This window comes from Lucilia cuprina, chromosome 3 (genome assembly GCF_022045245.1).
Source record: "Lucilia cuprina isolate Lc7/37 chromosome 3, ASM2204524v1, whole genome shotgun sequence".
In the NCBI taxonomy this organism is placed as follows: Eukaryota; Metazoa; Arthropoda; class Insecta; order Diptera; family Calliphoridae; genus Lucilia; species Lucilia cuprina.
Window position 1 is genome coordinate 3672690 of NC_060951.1, and position 13119 is coordinate 3685808.

Sequence of the window (13119 nt, forward strand, 5' to 3'; positions counted from 1 at the left end):
TCTGCTCCTCCTTATAAAAATCCTCCCGATTATAAAGGATCCAATGTACACTCTACGCCGGCACCTCCACCCGTACAGAAAAAAGTATCTTTTGCCGATTCACCCGTATTGCTAAGAAGGAAAATGCATTCACCCGAACCGGCACAGCATCAGGAACCCTTTTATGCTCCAGGACCTTTACCACCACCCCGTAATGATCTCACACGGCTTTCCAATTGCTCCTCAAACATATCTTCAGTATCACAGCAACTAGATTTTGGTTCCCCCAAAAGGCTGCAAGAATCCAGCTCAAATCCTCCTCGAGATTTTCTCAAGGATCTGCAACGTGTCATGCGCAAGAAGTGGCAAGTGGCTCAAAAATGTAAACTAGAACCGGCCACTACACCACATGAGGTTTTAGGTTTTCGAGACTTTTCCTCGGAGGAGCTATTGGCACATAATCTCAACTCGAATTCTCATTATTATCGAGACACCGGCAATGTTAGCAATTGGGTGCAGGAGCACTATGGTGCCGGAGCTCCTCCACCACCAATGAATGAATATGCTTTATATGAAAATGTCCATAATACAAATGCCAGCAGTAGCAGCAGTCCCAGTAATATAAATCTGGAGCCACAATTTCCCAACACTACAAATGCAGCCGCAGCAGCGGCGGCTGCTGCTTTGGCGGCCGCTCAACAGCGCAAGAAACGTCCTCCACCACCGCCTCCTAAACGCAGTGATTCAACACATTTGACACATCGTGTTTAGTGTTTTCTGGCCACGTGTTTTCGGGCACGCAACAGATCACTCTTTAAGGATTATTTTGGCCATTAATAAATTATAAATATAAGAAATATTTGAAAAAAAATATTGAAAAATAATCGAAAATTGTAAAACTATTAGTAATTTAAGTTTTTGAAAAGTGAAATTTTTATAAGAAATTTTTAAAAAATAAGTTCTAAATTTTAAGTAAAAATGTTTAAATTTAAAAAAAGAAAACTCGAAAATTTTTATCTAAAACTCAAAAAAATAAAACAAATTCTTTAAGAAAAAAGCATGAAAATTAAAGAAAAATTTATTAACACTTGTAATTGTAATTTTTTAAACGATTATTCGTAAAACCGAATAACTGATTATTCGATTAATCGTTAAAAATTGTAGAAAATTTTTAGCATTTGAAGTTTGTAAACAAATTTGAAGATTTCAAGTGAAATTTTAACGAATAATTGTTGAAACGAGTTAACGGTTAACCGATTAATCGAATAAACAATTATTCGTATGAAATTTTAAAAATTTATGGAATTTGAGTTTCTTATAACAAATACATAAATATTAAGTGAATTTGAAACGATTAATCGTTGAAAGAAATAATCGTTGAAACGATTAATCGATAAACCGATTAATTTCCTTAAAAATCAAGAAAATGTATAAAAATTTATTGGAATTTCAAAAAATGTTTTCAATTAAGTAAATTTTTTTTAGAAACTTCATTAATTTTCTGAGTTTTAGACGATTATTCGTAAAACCGATTACCCGAATAATTTCCTTTAAAATCAAGAAAATGTCTAAAAATTGATTGAATTTTCAAAAAATGTTTTGTTTTAAGTAAATTTTATAAGAAATATTGCAAATTTTTGGAATTTTTAACGATTATTCGTAAAACCGATTAATCGATTAAAAAGTTATTCGTATGAAATTTTGAAAATTTTTGGAATTTGTGTTATTAACTACAAAAATATAAATTTTAAGCGAATTTTTTACGATTATTCGTAAAACCGATTAATCGATTAACCAAATAATTTCTTTGAGAATCAAGAAAATGTCTCAAAATTTATTGGAATTTCAAAAAATGTTTTGTTTTAAGTAAATTTTATAAGAAATTTTGCTAATTTTTAACGATTATTCGTAAAACCGATTAATCGATTAACCGATTAATTTGGTTAAAATCAAGAAAATGTCTCAAAATTTATTGGAATTTCAAATATTTGCAGTTTTTATTGCAATTTTCATAAAAATTTTGTTATTTTATTGAAATTTGAACGATTATTCGTAAAACCGATTAATCGATTAACCGAATAATTTTTTTGAAAATCAAGAAAATGTCTAAAAATTTATTGGAATTTCAAATATTTGCAGTTTTTATTGCAATTTTCATAAAAATTTTGATATTTTATTGAAATTTTAACGATTAAACCGATCGTTAAACCGATTAATCGATTAAATGAATAATTTGATTTAAAATCAAGAAAAGGACTCAAAATTTATTGGAATTTCAAATATTTGCAGTTTTTATTAAAAATTTCCTAAAAATTTTGTTATTTCATTGAAATTTGAACGATTATTCGTAAAACCGATTAATCGAATAAACAATTATTCGGATTGTTTTTTGCAAATTTTTGTTTTTTTTTTGCTACTATTTGTAAAAATAACAATATTAAATGAAATTTTAACGAATAATCTTAAAATTATTCGAATTTTTAAACATTTTTTAAAGAAAACAACTAAAAAACCAGAATTTTATTTTAAATTGCTAAAAACTAAGTTTCTTAAAGTTTTTCTTAAATTTCATGTATTTTTTTTAAATTTTCCTCTTATACCTAAAAGTTATTAAATGTATTTTTTATATATTATTTAAAGATTTATGTAGAATTATTTGTAAAAAACAAAAATGTCAAGTCATTTTTAAAAGAAAAAAATTCTTTAAATTTAAGTTAAATGTTCCTTTAAAATGAAAAAAGTAAACAGACGAATATTATTTCAATATATTTAATGAATTACACAACAAAAATATTATATTTTGTATTGAATTTTCAAGAAAAACTTGAGCATTATAATGAATTTTTTATTAACGCCTTAAAATATGCAATAAAACTGTTTCAATAACTTACAGAATTGTAAATGTAAAAGAAAATTCATTTTGTTTTTTTTTTTTGTTTTAGAAAACTCTTTAAAATAGGCAGCACAAACTACAGAACACAACTTTTGTGAATAAGTTTTAACGAATAATCGTTTATTCGTTTCAATCAATCAAACGAATAATTCCATAAAAATCAAGAAAGTTAAAGAAAATTGTAATAAATTTAAAGTTTAAATAAAATTTCCAAAAAAATTGTGAAATTTTAAAAAGTTTTAAACGATTATTCGTAAAACCGTTTCGAAAATTATTCGAATAATTGCATAAAAAATTTCGTGTTATAAAGTAAACATAACAAAGGTTGCAAAAATCTAATTTTTAATTAAATTTAAAACGAATAATCGTTGAACCGAATAATCGATTAAACGAATAATTCCATAAAAACAAAGAAAATTAATGAAAATTAAGTAAAATTTAAATCTATTGCTTTTTTAAGAACAATTTTTAGTGAATTTTTCATATTTTAATGAAATTTTTAACGATTATTCGTAAAACCGGTTAAAAAAAATTATTCGAATAATTGAAAAAATTTTTCACAAAATTATAGAATTTTACTTCAGGGTAAGAAAAATACTAATTTCAAGTGAAAATTTAACGAATAATCGTAAAACCGAATAACCGATTAATCGATTAAACGAATAATTTCATAAAAAATAAAGAAATTTTACGAAATTTTGTAGGATTTATTTAAAAAGTATTGATTTAAGAAAGTTTAAAACTAAAATTATAGAATTTTAATGAAATTTTTAACGATTATTCGTAAAACCGGTTAAAAAAAATTATTCGAATAATTGAAAAAATTTTTCACAAAATTATAGAATTTTACTTTAGGGTAAGTAAAAAACTAATTTCAAGTGAAAATTTAACGAATAATCATTAAACCGAATAATCGATTAATCGATTAAACGAATAATTTCATAAAAATGAATAAATTTTACAAAATTTAAACAGAATTTGTTGTAATTTTTTGTTTTAAGCAATTTTTTTGCCCAAAAAGTTGGTATTTTTGTGTAATATTAACGATTATTCGTAAAATCGTTTAATCGAATAAACGATTATTCGTTTAAAAATTTGCAAATTTATATAATTTATGTTAATAACAACAAAAATATGTTTAGCAAATAAAATTAAAATGAATTAAAAGGAATTTTAAAATTTATTTTAAACGAATAATCGTTAAACCGAATAACCGATTAAACGAATAATTCAATAAAAATGTTTAAAATTTTATAAAAATTAAACAGAATTTGTGGTAAATTCGTGTTTTAAGCAAATTTCAACCAAAAAAATATGTTTAAACAACAAAATTAAAACGAATAATCGTTGAACCGATTAATCGTTGAAACGAACGAATAATTCATAAAAAACGTTAAAAATATGTAAAAATTTAACAGAATTCTGTAAAATTTCTTGTTTAAGATGAATTTTAGACAAAATTTCAAAAATTTTTTTTTTGGAATTTTTAACGATTATTCGTAAAACCGTTGAAACGAATAATCGATTATTCGTTGAAAATTTTACAAATTTAAAGGATTTATGTTATTATCAACAAGAACATGTTTAAAATATAAATTAAACTATAAATTTAAAACGAATAATCGTTGAACCGAATAACCGATTAAACGAATAATTCATAAAAAAACGTTAAAAATATGTAAAAATTTAACAGAATTCTGTAAAATTTCTTGTTTGAGATGAATTTTACACAAAATTTCAAAAATTTTTTGGAATTTTTAACGATTATTCGTAAAACCGTTGAAACGAATAAACGATTATTCGTTGAAAATTTTACAAATTTAAAGGTTTTATGTTAATATCAACAAAAATAAGTTTAAACAATGAATTAAACTATAAATTTAAAACGAATAATCGTTGAACCGAATAACCGATTAAACGAATAATTCATTAAAAATGTTAAAAATATGTACAAATTCAACAGAATTTTGTAAAATTTCTTGTTTAAGATGAATTTTACACAAAATTTCAAAAATTTTTTGGAATTTTTAACGATTATTCGTAAAACCGTTAAAACGAATAAACGATTATTCGTTGAAAATTTTATAAATTTAGAGGATTTATGTTAATATCAATAAAAATATGTTTAAAAAATTAATTAAACAATAAATTTAAAACGATTAATCGTTGAACCGAGTAACCGATTAAACGAATAATTTGATAAAAATGTAAGAAAATGTTGAAAATTAAACGGAATTTGATAAAATTTTCTTGTTTTAAGTAAATTTTAGCCAAAATTTCGAAAAATTTTTGGAATTTTTAACGATTATTCGTAAAACCGTTGAAACGAATAAAAGATTATTTGTTGAAAATTTTATAAATTTATAGGATTTGTATTAGTATCAACAAAACTATGAATATTTTATGAATTTAAAACGAATAATCGTTAAACCGAGTAACCGATTAAACGAATAATTTCATAAAAACGTAAGAAAATGTTGAAAATTGAATGGAATTTGATAAAATTTTCTTGTTTTAAGTAAATTTCAGATAAAATTATAAAAAATTTAGGAAATTTGAACGATTATGTGTAAAACCGTTGAAACGAATAAACGATTATTCGAATAACCGATTATTGGAATAAAAATTATTGAAATTTTTAGAATTTTTTTTCGTTTTTTTTTTTTTTTTTTTAAATAATGACAAAACATTCACTTTTCAAATACTTAAATAAGAAAATTTGGAATTTTAAGAATTTAAAGATTTTGTTCAAAATCTTTTGCCATTTTTGAAAAAAAATTTAATTTAAATGCAATATTTTTTTTAATAATAAATTTAATTTTAAGTAAATAACTTTGTAAATTAGTTAAAATATATTTAAACAAAAATTTTTTTGTCGACATAAAATTTACAAAATTGAAATTAGTTTTGAAAAAAACTATCAAAGTAAAATAGAAGAATGAAAGTCAAAAAAAAATGAAAAGAAATTTATAATTTTGTAAAAAATTTGAAAATGAAAATAAAACAGCAAATAAAATAAAGGTATTGTTCCAAATAAAAAATTATTTTGTAATTTTAGTAATTAAGCTTGAAAACAAAAACCCTTGAAAAAAAATCTAAGAAATAGAAAAGGCATGGAATGCTTTAAAAAAAAAAAAAATATATTAAATAAACAACAAAATTATTAAAAAAATTAATAAATATTTTATATAAAATAAAAAAAAAGAATAATAAAAATATTAAAAAATAAAAATTAATTAAAAATAAATTTAAAACAAAAAACCTTCAATTCCTAATAAATAAAACTTAATTTCTTAATTTATTTTCTTTATTCGTTTGCGAATTTCTTTCTTTTTTTTATTTGTTTAATTTACTGCAAAGAAATATAAAAAAATTCTTATAAAAAAAAGCTTGTTCCTAACAAAATACTTTCAGTTTCTTTTTGTTTAAGTTTAATTAAAAGAAAAATAATTTAAATATAAAAATAACAAACAAATAAAACTCCTTTAAAACGCCCTAAAGTATACTTTACATTTCTTTATATTTAAACTATAAATAAACAAAAAAATTATTGTAAATTATTATTAATATTATTACTAATGTGAAAAAAAACCATAAATAAGCTGTAAATTAACACAACAACTAAAACAAACAAAAAAAAAATGGAATTTAAAAAAATACTAAAAAAAAAAATATTTTCTATAAAAAAAATATAAATTTAAGTTAAAAAAAAATTAAAAATTTTTTCTACAAAATAAATAAAATACAATAAAAGTTAATTGATTGTAATAATAAAAAAAAATTAAGTGCCATAGGCCAAAAGCATTAAAAAACTTTAAGAAATAAAAATACTTTTTCACCTAAAACTATGCTACACTTTTTATAAGTTTCCTTATCCCCTTTGTATACAAAATTTCCTAAGTCAAACTGAAAATTTCCTCTAAAAATTCCCCTAAATGCTGAAAAATATTTAGAAATTTTTTTTATAAAATCTAAAAGAAAAATCGAAATGTTTTTTTTATTTAAATTTAAGACAAAAACAAAAAACTTTATATTTTAATAAAAATAATAAACAAAAATAGTAAAAAAATATACAAAAAAACTTTTGGTTTTAATTGGCTTTAAAATGAAAAGAAGAAAGAAAGAAATACGAAATATAAACGTATAATCGTTTAAAATTGCAAACAATTTTTAATTTTTTTTAGCAATTTTTTTATAAATTTGCAAAAGTTTTAAAGATTATTCGTAAAACCGGTTAAGCGAATAATCGACTATTCGTTAAAAAATATTACAGTTATATAACATTTAAGATGCTATATACGAAAATCTAGTTTTCAAATAAATTGGAAACGAATAATTCTAAAACCGAATTATCGGTTCAGCGAATAAATTTCTTAAAATAAAGAAAATTTTTAAAAATTAAATAGAATTTGAAAATATTTCAATCCCCATTTGAAATTTTTATAATTTTCCAAGTTTTTAACGATTATTCGTAAAACCGATTAATCGAATAACCGATTATTCGAAAAAAATAATGCAGATATATAACATTTATGATGACATATATGAAAATCTAGTTTTCCAATGAATTGGAAACGAATAATCGTAAAACCGAATAACCGGTTCAACGAATAAAACGGTAAGAAATAGATAATCGTTGAACCGATTAATCGATTAACCGAATAATTTTATAAAAAGTTAAAAAAATAAAGGAATTTGCAATAATCCTTACTGTATGCTAAAGACTGGACTATAGACTATAGCAGAGACTATAGACTAGACTATAGACTAGACTATAGACTAGACTATAGACTAGACTATAGACTAGACTATAGACTAGACTATAGACTAGACTATAGACTAGACTATAGACTAGACTATAGACTAGACTATTGACTAGACTATAGACCATACTATAGACTATACAATAGACTAGACTATATACTAGACTATAGACTAGACTATAGACTAGACTATAGAGTAGACTATAGACTAGACTATAGACTAGACTATAGACTAGACTATAGACTAGACTATAGACTATACTATAGATTATACTATAGACTAGACTATAGACTAGACTATAGACAAGACTATAGACTATACTATAGACTATACTATAGACTAGACTATAGACTAGACTATAGACTAGACTATAAACTAGACTATAGACTAGGCTATAGATTAGACTATAGACTAGACTATAGACTAGACTATAGACTAGGCTATAGATTAGACTATAGACTAGACTATAGACTAGACTATAGACTAGACTATAGACTAGACTATAGACTAGACTATAGACTAGACTATAGACTAGACTATAGACTAGACTATAGACTAGACTATAGATTAGACTATAGACTAGACTATAGACTAAACTATAGATTAGACTATAGACTAGAATATAGATGAGACTATAGACTAGACTATAGACTAGACTATAGACTAGACAATAGAATAGACTATAGACTAGGCTATAGACTAGACAATAGAATAGACTATAGACTAGGCTATAGACTAGACTATAGACTAGGTTATAGACTAGACAATAGAATAGACTATAGACTAGACTATAGACTAGACTATAGACTAGACTATAGACTAGACTATAGACTAGACTATAGACTAGACTATAGACTAGACTATAGACTAGACTATAGACTAGACTATAGACTAGACTATAGACTAGACTATAGACTAGACTATAGACTAGAGTATAGACTAGACTTTAGACTAGACTATAGACTAGATTATAGACTCGACTATAGACGAGACTATAGACTAGACTATAGACTAGACTATAGACTAGAATATAGACTAGACTATAGACTAAACTATAGACTAGACTATAGACTAGACTATAGACTAGACTATAGACTAGACTATAGACTATAATATAGACTAGACTATAGACTAGACTATAGACTAGACTATAGACTCGACTATAGACTAGACTATAGACTAGACTATAGACTAGACTATATACTAGACTATATACTAGACTATAGACTAGACTATAGACTAGACTATATACTAGACTATAGACTAGACTATAGACTAGACTATAGACTAGACTATATACTAGACTATATACTAGACTATAGACTAGACTATAGACTAGACTATATACTAGACTATATACTAGACTATATACTAGACTATAGACTAGACTATAGACTAGATCATAGACTAGACTATAGTCTAGAATATATACTAATCCATAGACTAATCCATATACTAGACTATAGACTATACTATAGATTAGATTATAGACAAAACTATAGATTAGACTATAGACTAAACTACAGACTAAACTATAGACTAGACTATATATTATACACTGATTAAACGATTACCCGAATAGTTTACAAAAAAATGTAAAAAAATAAAGAAATTTGCAATAATTTCTTGTCCTCAACAGTTTTCTTACAAAACTTTGATATTTTATTTAGATTTTAACGATTATTCGTAAAAACCGGTTTGAAATTATCTCTATAATCGAATAAAACTTTTTGGAATTTTATATCCAATTTTTACTATTCAATTTCAACGACTGCCTTTCAATAAGTCCCTTGCTTAATCCCTATTTTTATCCATTAAAAATCCTCTTAATTGTACTGCCTTAAAGTATGAAAAACAAAACTATTTGCCATTTAATGTATTATATTTATTATTAACAACAAACAAACATACTCTTGGATGTCTTTAAAATAAATGTCTACAAAGTAAACTATTAATTTATTACTATAAAAATATTGACAAAAAATAAAAAATATTGCAAAATTTAAATATTTAAAAAAATAGTATTTAAAAAAATACTTTAAAATAAAACATGTTTATTGTATCAATAAATAAAAATTGGATTGAGTCAAAGAAAAGTTTGTGAATGCGGTAAGACATATACAACAATATAAACAAAAAACGCCTAAATATACTAGACTATAGACTAGACTATAGACTAGACTATAGACTAGACTATAGACTAGACTATAGACTAGACTATAGACTAGACTATATACTAGACTATATACTAGACTATATACTAGACTATAGACTAGACTATAGACTAGATCATAGACTAGACTATAGTCTAGAATATATACTAATCCATAGACTAATCCATATACTAGACTATAGACTATACTATAGATTAGATTATAGACAAAACTATAGATTAGACTATAGACTAAACTACAGACTAAACTATAGACTAGACTATATATTATACACTGATTAAACGATTACCCGAATAGTTTACAAAAAAATGTAAAAAAATAAAGAAATTTGCAATAATTTCTTGTCCTCAACAGTTTTCTTACAAAACTTTGATATTTTATTTAGATTTTAACGATTATTCGTAAAAACCGGTTTGAAATTATCTCTATAATCGAATAAAACTTTTTGGAATTTTATATCCAATTTTTACTATTCAATTTCAACGACTGCCTTTCAATAAGTCCCTTGCTTAATCCCTATTTTTATCCATTAAAAATCCTCTTAATTGTACTGCCTTAAAGTATGAAAAACAAAACTATTTGCCATTTAATGTATTATATTTATTATTAACAACAAACAAACATACTCTTGGATGTCTTTAAAAATAAATGTCTACAAAGTAAACTATTAATTTATTACTATAAAAATATTGACAAAAAATAAAAAATATTGCAAAATTTAAATATTTAAAAAAATAGTATTTAAAAAAATACTTTAAAATAAAACATGTTTATTGTATCAATAAATAAAAATTGGATTGAGTCAAAGAAAAGTTTGTGAATGCGGTAAGACATATACAACAATATAAACAAAAAACGCCTAAATATATGCTAAACATACAAAAAGTAGAAAATGTTATATGGAGGTTTACAAAAAAAAAACAAACTAAATTTATGGATAGATGGTAGAAGAATAAAAGAAACAAAATATTGTTGGTGAGAAAAATAAACAAGATAAATTGTTAAAAGAAGGATAAAATAAAATTTAGAATTAAAGAAAGTTTTAATTTAAATTTTTAATTTTTTCTAAAGTTTACTTTTAGGTAGACTATAAACTTGACACTAGACGAGACAATAGACTAGACTATAGACTAGACTAAATACTAGACTATAGACTAGACTATAGACTAGACTATTGACTAGGCTACTGACTACACTGTAGACTAGACTATAGACTAGACTATAGACTAGACTATAGACTAGACTATAGACTAGACTATAGACTAGACTATAGACTAGACTATAGACTAGACTATAGACTAGACTTTAGACTAGACTATAGACTAGCCTATAGACTAGACTATAGACTAGCCTATACACTAGACTATAGACTAGACTATAGACTAGCCTATAGACTAGACTATAGACTAGCCTATAGACTAGACTATAGACTAATCTATAGGCTAGACTACATCATGGACTGGACTACAGACTAGGCTATAGACTAGACTATAGTCTAGAATATAGACTAAACTATAAAGACTGGACTATAGTATATAATAGACTACAATATAGACTAGACTATAGAATAGACTATTGACTACAGAATAGACTATAGACTACACTATAGAATAGACTACATACTACAGTATAGACCATAATATAGACTTAACTATAGACTTGAGTCCAGAATTTAAGCTAGACTAATCTGTAGACTAGACTTTAGACTAAACTAAAGGCTAGACTATACACTACACTATAGGCTAGATTATAGACAAGACTGTAGACTAGACTAAAGACTAAACAATAGACCCGACTAAAGACTAGACTATAGTCTATAATATAGACTAGACTTTATTCAAGACTATAGATAAGACTACAGACTAAAATATAGACTAGACTATATAATAGACTATAGGATAAACTAAACTAAAAATTTTCCTTTTCCCACCCCTTGGATCCGCGCCTATATTCGACTATAAAATTAAATAATGACTATACTACAGACTAGATATCGACTTCCCAATAGCATTGACTACAGACTAAACTTACACTCAAATTGTAGACCTAAAAGTATACTTTCTATTTTAATTAGTTCCTTATAAAATTTTCTTATATATATATTTTTTTTTAATTTTAATTTTACCATTTTATTTTCGATAAGTTTTTTAATTAAAACCAAAAATTCCTTTTTTAATACATTTATGAAAAATAAAAAACTTAAAATGAAATCATCCTACAACTTATGCAATAATTATAATAAAATAAACAATATTAAAGCAAAAACAGAAAAAAGGTAAAATTTAGAAAACGAATAAGCAAAACAAAAACAAATAAAACATACATAAAAGACTTAAAAAACTGAGAACTTATAGCCACTACAACAAAAAAAATTAAAATAATGAAATGAATATTTAATAAATAAAATCTATACCATAAAACAATAACAACAACTAAAATACTTTATTAAATAGAAAAGAAATTTGCGTAACAATTTTTTGAATTTATAATAAATATGTACAACAAAAACATATACAACAAAAAATAACTTACAAACAATAAATATTAAAAATAAATATACAATTAAAATAAAATAAAAAACAATCCTAAAAATATGCTATAAAAATTACCAAACAACAGTTGCCATTTAAATGAAACACAAACTAAAACAAAGTACTGTGTGTTAGTCTTTAGTCTTAAAAACCGAAAATAAATTCAAATCAAATCAAATCCTTTAAAATAAAAAATAATATTAAAAATAAAAAATTAGTATAAATATAAATAACTTTTTGATAAACATGTTTTTTGTATGGCGTAATTACAAAAATTACATAAAAACAAAAACAAAACTGTAGGTCTGCATTGAAAAACAAACTTTTTTACATTTTTGTAATTGTAATTTTAAGTTTCTTTGCGTTTTCCTTACTTTTGTAATTTTTTATAAAAATAAAAAATATTGCAAAAAAACTGAATAAAATATGATTAAAAGAAAAAATGGAAATGGTGTTGCATTCTTTTGAAGAACAAAAAAAAACTATATGTTAGACTTTAGAATAGTCTAAAGACTAGACTGTAGACTATTTTGCAAACTATAGATTAGACTGTAGAGTACAATGTAAAGTAGTCTACAGACTAGACTATAAATTAAACTATGAAATAAACTAGAGACTAGACTATAAACTAGACTATAGATTAGACTATTAACTAGACTATATCTAGACTATAGACTATAGAATAGACTATAGAATAGACTATAGACTAGACTATAGACTAGACTATAGACTAGACTATAGACTAGACTATAGACTAGACTATAGACTAGACTATAGA

At 23.9% G+C, this 13119-nt stretch overlaps 1 protein-coding gene across 1 annotated transcript in view; it reads left to right on the top strand.

The window, feature by feature from the left end:
• The window catches only part of LOC111686288 (amyloid beta A4 precursor protein-binding family B member 1-interacting protein), a 36647-nt gene extending 35797 nt beyond the window's left edge, over positions 1-850 (top strand). Inside the window, exon 4 of the mRNA XM_046945930.1 lies at positions 1-850. Coding sequence (XP_046801886.1) covers positions 1-750 — 750 coding nt within the window. The 3' untranslated portion in view covers positions 751-850.
• Positions 851-13119: the final 12269 nt, after the last annotated feature.